Source organism: Alosa alosa, chromosome 20, assembly GCF_017589495.1.
Source record: "Alosa alosa isolate M-15738 ecotype Scorff River chromosome 20, AALO_Geno_1.1, whole genome shotgun sequence".
NCBI classification, from domain to species: Eukaryota; Metazoa; Chordata; class Actinopteri; order Clupeiformes; family Clupeidae; genus Alosa; species Alosa alosa.
In genome coordinates, this window is record NC_063208.1 from 23,522,579 (window position 1) to 23,534,314 (window position 11,736).

Sequence of the window (11,736 nt, forward strand, 5' to 3'; positions counted from 1 at the left end):
ACAATGGGGGTTGGGTGCACAGGCACTGCAGTCATGTGACTTCACACATATTCTGATTGCCCCCCTATGCATAAACAAGCCAAGTGTTCTACTATATCTAAGCATATGCTTCCAGTCACATGGAGGGAAGATGATAGTAACCACCCCAGATTCATAGTAGGCTGTTCTGTAAACATGAATGTGGGTCAGGGATGCTTGTCAGCAGCTCATATTTAACTTGCCTCCCTTGTGTTTCAGTGTCCTGTGGGATCAGTCTAAACACTTTGGTCTGCCCCCTTGAGTAAAGGCAATATTAGATAGCTGAATTAGTTGTCATCATGTAATCCATCTACATCAGAAGTACCTTACTCACACATACTTGAAAAGGTTTTGATGTTTAGAGCATAGACTAATCAAAACTATTGTGCAGTGTGTTTGTATGTAGTTTCTGAGTGTTGTATGAGCACAGAAAAGTACAAAAAACACAGATTCGAGTCTTGTTTCTGGAATTTTCATTGTTTTTCTTTGACTGCAATGTCATCTGGAGGAGGTGTATATACACAGCAACATAAGGCAGTGGCCTCGCATGGGGGAGCTCTGCCTCACGTTCACAAAACAGAAAAACGAGGGAGGAGAGAGGTGTGGGGTGGGGGGGAGTGGGGTTGGACTGGACATGGCTCTGGAGTACAGCCAGGGCAAACATGGCACCCGGGATTCCTTCATGCAGGTGAGACAATTACGGAAAAAAATCGTACTTTTCGACAGACCGTCTCGTCTGGCAATGTTTACAGTTGCACGACATGCTTAGGTGCGCATCAGAGCGCACAGCCTGACTCCAAATACTTCCCACTGAGTCATAGGAATTACTCCATCAGGGTAAATAACAACGATAAACAAGCAAAATCAAAATAGAAAGAAATAAAAGAGTGAAAAAAGATAAACGATCAGCTGCCATTCTGATGCCTTAGTAATGTAAGAGAATGCAAAAAAGAGAAACTAAAATAAATGACAAATATGCCTACTGCTTTGTACAGTATTGTAGATCTCTGCAACATGGTCAGTAACTGACCCTCATTCAAAACCCTGCTCAGTACCATTGATTATCCCCACAAGAAACATTCTTGGACAACACCAGCAACCTCCTAAGCCCAATTTCATCTCACCAGTTTGTATACATAAACATACACGCACACATACTCACACATCTCAGGTATGCAGTAGAAAAAAACACAACTGGCTTATACAGGATAGGGACAGTATTGCTGTAAACTGCATGGAGTAGAAAAAGACTGGAGGAAATCCAGGGTTAATACTCTACTAGTGTTCTCTCTCCGTGATGTACATAGTGCTAGAGATTAACATGTGTGTTAAGTACAGTGAAGGGCTTTCTGGGTCTCTGGGAGTTAGCATAAGTAAATTGGAGTCACAGTTTTGAACTAGGGATAGGGTGCTTTTACTGTCCTTCCCTACTGTAATCACAGATATCCTTTCTAATCTCACATTGGGGTTGATGTGAAACCTTTTCATGTTTCTTAGCTAATTATCACAATTATATATACTGAAAATATCAACAATGAAATAATTTTTTGGCATAACATTATTATGACAGAAAAATAACATTATACACTAATAAACTGATTTTAAAACTTGAGCATAAATCTAACATAAATTACTGACAATAATAAATAATAATTGAGATTTAGGCCTTTTGAGGGACTAGTTTGATCACTAAAGGATCACAATGACACCAACTCTCTGATTAGGTCTGTCTACTATGGATTTAACATACAATAAGGTATGGAGAGTCCATACAGTAAACATACTAAATATGAGAAAGGGCGTGACATACAATTTTGAAATGTCCTCTTTGTTACTCAAAAGTGAAGGCTAATATACAAAAAAAGTCTAGAAATATATACCACCAATTTAAAACCTCTGAATCCTTGAATAAAAAGTGAGAACAGATGAATTAATATTACTTGAAAAGTAAAAACGGGGACTGCATTTTACATGTACCCATTCTGCATAATACAGTATATTTGAATATATTGTAGTATTATGTACATATTAATAAACTATAGTCTACAATAGATGAACAATGTCAGTTATAGGTCATTCCAGTGTGTAGAATATCTGTAATAAAAAATCTTGTTTTCCTCCTTTGAATGTGTTACTTACTATCTGTGTTATTATTAAGTTTGTGTATGTGTGTGTGTGTGTGTGTGTGTGTGTGTGTGTGTGTGTGTGACTGTCACTGTAGGAGCCTTGCAATGTGAGTGACATGGAACAAAGCACAACAATGTTGATGAGGAATTAGATTATTTTCTAAATAAATCTTGTTGAGTCTGTCCAACAAGTGTGTAATCACTATGAGGACTATATACACGCGTTGTGTAAGTAGTAAGTGCACGTTTGTGGACTGCTCTGTATGGGTAAAACATTAGGAGCAACCTATGAGGATATTCTCGCGCTCTGAGGGACATGGCTAGGTTCAAGTAAAATCTCTACAGTAGATCTTTTCTTCTTTTTTTTGTTTTAAAAAAAGGCAGCACTTGGGTCTAACAGAGTTTGAGAGACATGTCAGGGACAATGGTACAGTAGGCAGGTAGCAATGAAGTTGAAGCAGCACAGGTCATTCATGGAAGATTTTTGTTTTTCTTATGTTTTCTTTTTGTTCTTAAAGTTCTGTATTTTCTTATGCTGAAGTCCAGCTTGGTACATCCAGATATTCCTTAGCAGTGGAACTTGGAACAGAGGAGCTATGTAGGTGCATTTAGCAGAGGTTGTTCACATCATCTTTACATCAAACTCAGATGTTTTCTATGGAGAACGAGGCAGAAAGACCCTCCAACACGGAACCATGGTTTGCAAAATCAACCGTCCTTTTGGCCCCTTAAGTGCACCTTCGACATTCAGATGCCCTTGCAGGACCAGTCCTTAGTTGAGCTGACTTGAAATCAAGTGTGACAAGGTCTCCAGTTCGATTCAGTGAAGCAGCAAAATCAGCCTCCACCTCAGACGCACTAAATCACGTTAGATGAATGGCTTCAATCAATAGACGCACAATGTGGTCCACCGGTTTACTAATACTTAAACCTTTGCGTGCTCTGTACAAAAACTTCATTAAGGACTTCAGAAAACCATTGGTCAGCACAAGATGTATACCTGTGTTATAGTAGAAAATGGCACGTTAGACATTATTTATACATATTGTATACAGTATATATTACTTTTTTTCTGTATATGTACAGTCAGTATGTCTAAAAGGTGCTTGAGATTAATCTAATAGACAACTGATACAGGTAGATTTCAACCTGATATGATGTTTGAAGATGAAGTTGTTTTTTTTAACAGGTGCCCTAACTACAAATAAATAGACATTAATTTAAAAAGCAAAATAAATTAGACAAATCTTTTTCAACATGGTTGTAAGCGCTACAGTACATGAGAGGACTGATCAAGAGAGGAAGGAAAAAGGGAAAAAAGAGCATTTTTTACTACTGGAAATGTAGTCCTGATTCTGTTTGGTTTCTCATTTAGACAGGTGTCAGCTCGCTAGCAACTACAGTATCCTGCAATGACGATCTGGCTTTATTATCCAGACAAGGAAGCCCTGTTTAGTGTGTACAAGCACCCCCAAAATCGATGCCTCCAGCTGGGGGTGAAGCAAGTTTTCTCGCATGTAGGAAGGGATAGAGAAATAGGTCCAGAAATAGGTCTCCATTCCAGTTTAGCTTTCACCCACATATGACTGTTGGTGGATCACATGGAAAACAGAGCCCTAATAAAAATCCAATTGCAGGAGTGCGGCGTTTCTTGCTCTCTGCGCTCCCAGGGGTGCCATTAGTCTGTGGCGCCCCCTGGTGGGTCGGATGAGCTCCTGCTGGACTTGCGGGTCTGCTTCTGCAGCTGCTCCAGCTCCTTCTTGCGCAGCTTCTCGCGCTGCTTCTCCAGCTTGTCGCGGTTGCGCCGCGCCTTCTCCATCATGGCCTTCAGGTCCTTCAGCTTCTTCTTGATCAGGCCACGGTCCGACGGAGAGTCCACGCCCAGATCCTATGAGGTTCAAACACACAGAACACCATAAGTAGTCACATTCAGATAGGACATTACACAGATGCATTTCAGAACACACACACACACACACACACACACACACACACACACACACACACACGTTCGCACGCACGCACGCACACTCACACAAGTTTTTCATGAGAGCAGAGCTAGGGAGTCAGCAAACTCTCATTCAACATATCAAACTAGGGTGAAAGTGTAGCTCAATACGCAACACCAAATATAGTCACAGCATTTCCATGATACATTGGGAACATAGTAGGGAACCTGAAGCAAAACCCAGAGTTATTTATTCACTTAGCTGGCATTCAGCGATACTGGAACTGGGGAGGCCAGGCTTTACCTTCAGGGCAGCGCTGTCCAGTAGCAGCAGCTGTTCTCCGTCCACGTTCTTGGCAGTGAATTCTGGGATGTACTTCTCCAGGCCCAGGCCCGTCAGCCAGCGCCCCACCTGCTGGCAGGTCCAGTCGGGGATGATCTGGTTCTGCCAGTGGTGCTGCTTCGGCGGCTGCCCGTCATCCAGAACCTTCCGATATGGATGAGGACAGGAAGGAACATCGGGGAATTCCACAAAAAATTCAGAGATGGAACTTAGAAAGTCAGATTTGACATGAAATGGTGCATATTAATAGACCAAATTCATGCATTTATGTATATGTGTAAATTCTCAATACATGATGTAAAATTCCCATCACCTTGGAATCTTTTCAATTTTTCTATCAGTACTTATACATACTGTACATAGTACTGCAGCATCTTGTTCACACAATCTTGAAAAACAACCTACCGTAAATGTGAGATTTATTGCTCTCAATTTTCATGCACAGTCCATGATTACCTCACGAACCACAATGAATAACTACAGAATAACATCATAAACAATGACCTCTGGCATCAGCTGTTAGAAGCTGAGGAAGTATTTTACAGGAGTAAAAAGTCAAGTGCACAACCACCACCGATGAAATCTCACCTCATCATCAATCATGTCCAGACTCTATGCGAGCAGATTGTGAGAGCAGAAGTAGGAGAAGGGAAGCTTGTTAGTGAAAGCAAAACAAATACACACAGCAAGTTAGGAGAGCTAATATCAGACAACATGACTCAGGAGGAATCCGAGGGGGCGCCAGGCTGGTGATGCAGTGGTGCAGGTAATGAGTGTGTGGCTGAAAGAACTGATTAAATATGTGACTGTGAGGACAGAAAAAAAAAAACTGACAGGGCTGAACGTGTGAATGATTCAGTCGAGAGATGAGAGAATGGAACGCATGGTGACCGTCATAATCCTTTACCTTGCTGGTGAAGACTATTAGAATAGAGAGATGAACAGATTTATGCGTGAAATGCGTGAAAAAACTGGGTGTCTGATGAAGGAGTGAAGTGTGGCTAAGGGAGAATGACAACAAATGGATGGAGCAGTAACTCACAGATTGACTACATGAGTCTGTGAGTTCATTATAGTGAGTGAAAGGATTAACAGGTGACAAACAGAGGAAGGTGATATGGTCCTTGCTACAGAATTGGAGTCCCTATTTCTATTTCTGAGGTCCCCACCATTGTCAGAAAATAGGACCAGCATATGAATGTTTAAAAGTGTGAATGTGACTAACTAAATCAGTGGTTCTCAAACTTTTGGAGAAAGACACCATCAACCCGGCAAAATGGTCACGTAAAATAGTTTCTTCGCATTTTGGTACCACATTACATTTCCTGTTTTGGTCCGCTGGATCAGATGTTATTTTAATTCATATGTCGGTCTGTTTATGACTCATGTTTGTGTGTGGCTTACTATGATCTTCCTTGTCAAAAAAGAAAGGCATTATTAAAGACAGGCACAAAAAAAAAAATCCTCCTGTTCCTCGCACCCCACACATCTCCATTCCCCACTAGTGGGGCACACTTTGAGAACCACTGAACTAAATTAATGAAAGAATAAGTGGATGAATGGACGAATGGATGGGTGGATGAATGAGCAGCCGTGGGCAGAATTGGGGCAGCCATGGCCTACTGGTTAGCACTTCGGACCTGTAACGGGGTTGCCGGTTCGAACCCCGACCAGTAGGCCTGGCTGAAGTGCCCTTGAGCAAGGCACCTAACCCCTCACTGCTCCCCGAGTGCCGCTGTTGCAGGCAGCTCACTGCACCGGGATTAGTGTGTGCTTTACCTCACTGTGTGTACACTGTGTGCTGTGTGTGTTTCACTAATTCACGGATTGGGATAAATGCAGAGACCAAATTTCCCTCACGGGATCAAAACAGTATATACTTATGAATGAATGAATTAATTAATTAATACATTAATAAATGAGGGGTTGTGAGGGGTGGTGAATAAATTAATTAATGAATGGGTGAATTAATGAATGAATGGCTAAAATTAATGGATGAATGAATCGTGCACCCCCTCACCTCATCTGAGGAAAGCACATGTGTGTGCGAGCGCCCAGAGAACCTGGACTCTGCCAGCAGTCCACTGACCTCCACTGAACCACTGCTGCTCCCGCTGAGGTCATCATTTAGCGCCGAGCCCTGTGGGAACACAAATAACAACAACAAATAAACAACAACCCTCTCAGTGCATCTCCCAGACACGACATCAGAACAGAATAAAAATGAAAGAAAAACTCTGAAATAATGTTTGATGAAAGCTGACAAGCCGTTACTGCAGTAATTAGTTCTTTGATTGATGGTGTGTTTAAAAGTTTACAAAGCTCAAATAATTAAAAGTCCAAAAAATAAGCAATCCTTAGTAATCCAGAACAGAAGCAGCACTGCAAATTTGAGAATTACAAACTACAAGATTAAGTCAACTGTGATTATCCAATCTGATTGTGTATAATGGATGTGTAAAGTCAGAGCTATGTTGCTGTATTCATGGTTGTGAGGGGTTTAAGTCATTCATATGCTGTGTGCTGATCAGTGTCATTTCTCACGCACCTCTCCCCTACCACTGACAGACTGAATGTGTGTGCTGAGAATATGAGAGTGTGTGCATGTGCGTGTGCAAGGAGAGTTTGTGTGTTTCAAGGAAATAGGGGCACAAAGGGTGTGTGTGTGTGTGTGTGTGTGTGTGTGTGTGAGAGAGAGAGAGAGAGAGAGAGAGAGAGAGAGTGTATGTCTGTGTGTGTGCATGCGTGTGTGTGTCTGTGTGTGTCTGTGTGTGTCTCCATGTGTGTGTGTGTGTGTGTATGAATATATACAATAATACATCTAAACAGTGGTTTGCCTTTCAGTGGCCTGATGCGTATGCATCTCTGGGGAGCGAGGTGAGCTGTACAGTAATATCTGCCTGGGCACTGTGCCCACCAAAGAGCTAAAGCTGGCGAGACTGGCCCTGCAGGCTGGCCCTTGTAAACAAGCGCTCTCGCTGCTTAAGGGGGAGGAGGGAAACAGAGGTGTCAGCATTTGTCATTGTTTGATGTCAGCACAGCTCTGAAATGCCCTTTTCCTCTCAGGATATGAGCATAAACCTGCCGGGTTTGCTCACTGCCTGCACTCTAGTCATGGCGGTGTGGCTTTGAGTGAATTAGGGGAACGAAAACAACAGAAGTCAAAACCACAGCCAACAGTTTTTCACGCACGCAGGAATTCAAATGAGCATTTGTTTCTAGCACAATAACCATTCGTTTTGCTTAATGAATAAACAAATTAGTGCATTATTGCAACTAATAAACGCAAAACTTCATCTGTGGCGTGAAATGCTAATGCGTTACTCAACACGGCAGACACACACTGCATGCTTGCACTCTCATTTCCATTTGGGATTCTGTCTTATGCTCATTTCTGCAGAGGGAAAGCTCTCATTTTAGTTGATCAAAATGATTATGGAAATCAAGGTCTTCCTCAGCTAATGAAGAGTGGCTATGCTCTGCCAAACACCTGAGACACCTGCCACTCTGAGAAAGCCTAATGACTGAGACTGATTATGGAATCCATTTGGGTTTCACCTGTTATGAAAGAGAGGTATGAGAAACTATACAAAATGTGTACCATCCATATGGAGATCAAATGACTGAATATACCAGTTTTGATTTTATCAATCTCTGTGTCACTGACTGCCAACTGGATTGTGCATAAACACAAGGAAGTACCAAGGAATAGGATAAGAAGGAGAAGATATGGGGCCAAGTACAAAATGTCTAAAGACTGAACGCATCAGGTGAAACTAAAACCTCAGGAACAATGGTAATATTTAAAATGAGGGCAATTATTAGTATGACTAACAACAGTGTTCATGTCTGCAGATGGCAGCACTGTCTTGATTGGGTATGTAACATTCAAGAGGGCATTGTATATTTGTATTAAAACTGACATATCAAACATGAGATTTGGTCACACATATTTTCTATCACAAGTGTGAGAATCAGACATATGAATGACCTCTTACCTACTATTGCATGTAGCATGAAAGTGTAAATTAGCTATTGAATGTATGTGTCTGTCTATCAAGATGTATTCCATGCTATAACAATGAGTAAAATTTCTGAATGTCTGAATAACAAGATGCCGTTTATCAAACTATTCTAAAGGAAAAGCATCTCATGGTTTAGTCTGCACATCATGGCTGCATCACACTTTCATGTGTTTCTGTTCAAGTCTGTGTGTGTGTGTGTGTGTGTGTGTGTGTGTGAGAGAGAGAGAGAGAGAGAGAGAGAGAGAGAGAGAGAGAAGGGGAGAGAGAGAGAGAGAGAAACAACATGTGGTGGACCTGGGGAGGATTCACCTACCTTGCTCTTCAGTTTCTCAGGGCTGTTCTCCACTGAGCTGCAGAGGGATAGAACAAAATGTTCACCAAGGGGGACACATGGAAACTCTTCAACCACAACTCCCAGATGTGCCCAGATATTTTTAATCAAAGTACAGTAAAACGCTGGGTACATTTCAATAGCATTTGTGTTAAAGCAGCACAAGGAGATTCCCACTGGGCTCATATTAAAACCAAAAAACAACAGGATGTCATTAGCAAACAAAAACCCTGCAGGACATTCCACCACTAAACTGTCAATAGTATACGCTCATAAAGTTCTGCAATATGTAAACACTGCCTCCAAATACCAACACTACACTAGCCTGCTGTCTGCCTGCTTTCAGCTGTGCGTGTTCAAATCCTCTCTTACTCAAGTCAATCCATTATTTAACCCAGAACCCCAAAAACCTCTCTATGCCCACAATGCCCAGCCTGGCATGATGGCATCCCAGAGGGGGCGTCCTCTCCAGGTTGGAGTGGAGAGAGGGGCTCTTCGGTGCACCTGCGTCGCTTCATGTTGTCTGCCGTGTTTGTGTTTGTGTTTGTGTGTTGTGGTCTGGTCTGGTTCGGTCAGCAGCTGCTCTCTCCCTCGCAGTCCTGTCTATTTGCGTCCTTGTGTGACTGACTGACTGACTGTTAGCGAGGTGGGCGTTTCGGTGTCTGCCTTGCAGCCAGCCAGCCATCAGCCAGAGAGAGAGAGAGAGAAAGAGAGAGAGAGCAATTGGGCTCTGCCCTCCATGCTCCATTAGCTCTCCTAGTGCAGTGTGACTGAAAACAACATTTTTTAAAAAGTTGTTTTTTTCTGCTGTTGCCGAGCCACCACTTTCCTGAGCTCAAATGCGAGCCGCGGGGGGCTTATTGACAGATGGCTTTTGCCGGGAGTTCAGCAATCCTGCGACGGCACCTTTTTCAACGTCACTCTGAACAAAGTGCCGCTTTCCACAGAGGATGATGTTTATTCATGCCCCATCACGCTGCTTGTCTGTGAATGGGGCGAGCGGATTTGGGTGTGTGTGTGTGTGTGTGTGTGTGTGTGTTTGTATGTGTGTGTGTGTGTGTGTGTGTGTGTGCATGTGTGTACACATGCATGTACATGTACTGTGCATGTATGTGCACTTGTCTGCACGTGTGTGTGTGTGTGTGTGTGTGTGTGTATGTACCTGTGTGTGTGTGTGTGTGTGTGTGTGTGTGTGTGTGTGTATGTACCTGTGTGTGTGTGTGTGTGTGTGTGTGCTTGCATGTGTGTGTGTGTGTGGTGTGGGGGGATGAAACAGTGAAATGTTTGAGGCAATACAATGCAACTCTGCTGAGTCACAATGAATCACTATGGGCCGCATGGCAGGCAGTGCAGGCAGACCATGCTGGCCCTGCGTTGTGTGCCAGGCTCCCACAGCCTCCCTAATAACTACCTGGCTCTCAGTCCCGGTGGTCTGTTAACAATGACAAGATTAGGGGCTCATGCCACAAAGCCACCAAAGGAGAACAAACAGAAGAGGACATCTCACCTGTCTAGTCCTCTGCTCCCTCGCAGAGAAGACCTGAGGATCCATTTGTGGGGAAAAACATATTAGAAATAAAAAATAAATTAGAGTAGATACAAATTAAATAGAAAATATATTAGAGTAGAATTCAGTCCTCAATCAAAACAAGAACTACAGTACACCAAGGCCACCCTCCTGTTCTCACCTTGTGTTAGGTTTGTCCTCTTGACTGAGAGAGGGGCTGGAAACTACAGGGGAACCTACAGAGAGTAGATAAAGAGGAGGAGGAAGAGGATGATGAGGAGGAGTAGGAGTAGGCAGAGGAGGAGGAGGAGGAAGAGGACAGTTGACTTCATTATTTCATACAGCACATTTTCAGGATGATGAGCAACTGGATGATGCAACCTAGGTGTAATGTTTTCCTCAAGGCTAAATTTACATTTATTTATTTAGCAGATGCTCCTGTCCAAGCTACCTCACAGTATAAATACATTATCAATCTTTAATGAGGATTTGTGCTTCAATGGAAAGGGAACACATGGCATTGGTGTTGTGCACACCAGGAGCTAAGCTGGAGAGAAAAGAAAATACTCTGTACGTTTTAGTGGACTTGCTAGTTAACTCAAATAACCCAAATCTCAAGTAGCAATGAAAGCCATGTGCCTGCTTCAGAGTCAGCTTAGCATATACAGTAGAAGCTAAGTCCTGGTGATAGTGCAGGTCAATGCATGAAGGGGTACTGTATGTGGCCTGCCTCTGTTACAAATACACATGTCAATGGATGATGAATGGACTACTTTACTACCGATACACGTAGTAACCAGGTGCTGACATGGGTGTTTCTGGTACATGCATATGTGCATATGTGATCAGTTGCATGTTCCTATGCCAGACTGACCTTCACTGTCCACTGCACCCTGAAGCCTCTGGTGGAGGGGGGAGGCCTCCACGCTTCCTGGGGCTTTGGGAGTTCCACTCTCCGAGGCTCCCGAGTCTGAAAACGGCGAGCCTGTCCTCAGGGCCGAGGGCACGGAGGAGAGCTTGGTCTGCAAAGAACACGGACTTAGAGTTACAAACCAGCATCTTATTACTGAGCAAACACTTTCTCTTCTCATTTTTGACATTTTCATTCCTTTTTCTAGCCCTTTTGAAAATTACTGCTGAGTAAGAACAGGCAGTGCAACTTCGAAGGAACATTTATTTTAAAAAAAAAAAAGATTTTCCCAGCAATTAGCTCTTTAAAAGATACAGAATAAGCTTTGACACCAGTTGAGATTAAACTGGTGCCATGGGGTGCCAGTGTTTCCATTCGTATATTACATAAAGGCCCTGACTTAAAAAATAGCCATGATAAAAAAACAAATCAACAATCCCGATTTTGAAATAAAACAATGCGTTTTGTTCCTCTGCGCATGTGTCCTATTTGTAACTCCATGATTGAGGGTGTGTATCTGTGTGTGTA

General features: G+C 42.7%; 1 protein-coding gene across 1 annotated transcript in view; it reads right to left on the reverse strand.

Moving 5' to 3' along the window:
* Positions 1-476: 476 nt before the first annotated feature.
* The window catches only part of ppp1r9a (protein phosphatase 1, regulatory subunit 9A), a 46,733-nt gene continuing 35,473 nt past the window's right edge, over positions 477-11,736 (reverse strand). The window contains 8 exon segments of the mRNA XM_048229297.1: positions 477-4,032; positions 4,397-4,579; positions 5,024-5,047; positions 6,456-6,575; positions 8,774-8,810; positions 10,299-10,331; positions 10,480-10,534; positions 11,173-11,320. Of these exon segments, the coding sequence (XP_048085254.1) occupies positions 3,823-4,032; positions 4,397-4,579; positions 5,024-5,047; positions 6,456-6,575; positions 8,774-8,810; positions 10,299-10,331; positions 10,480-10,534; positions 11,173-11,320 (810 nt within the window). The 3' untranslated portion in view covers positions 477-3,822.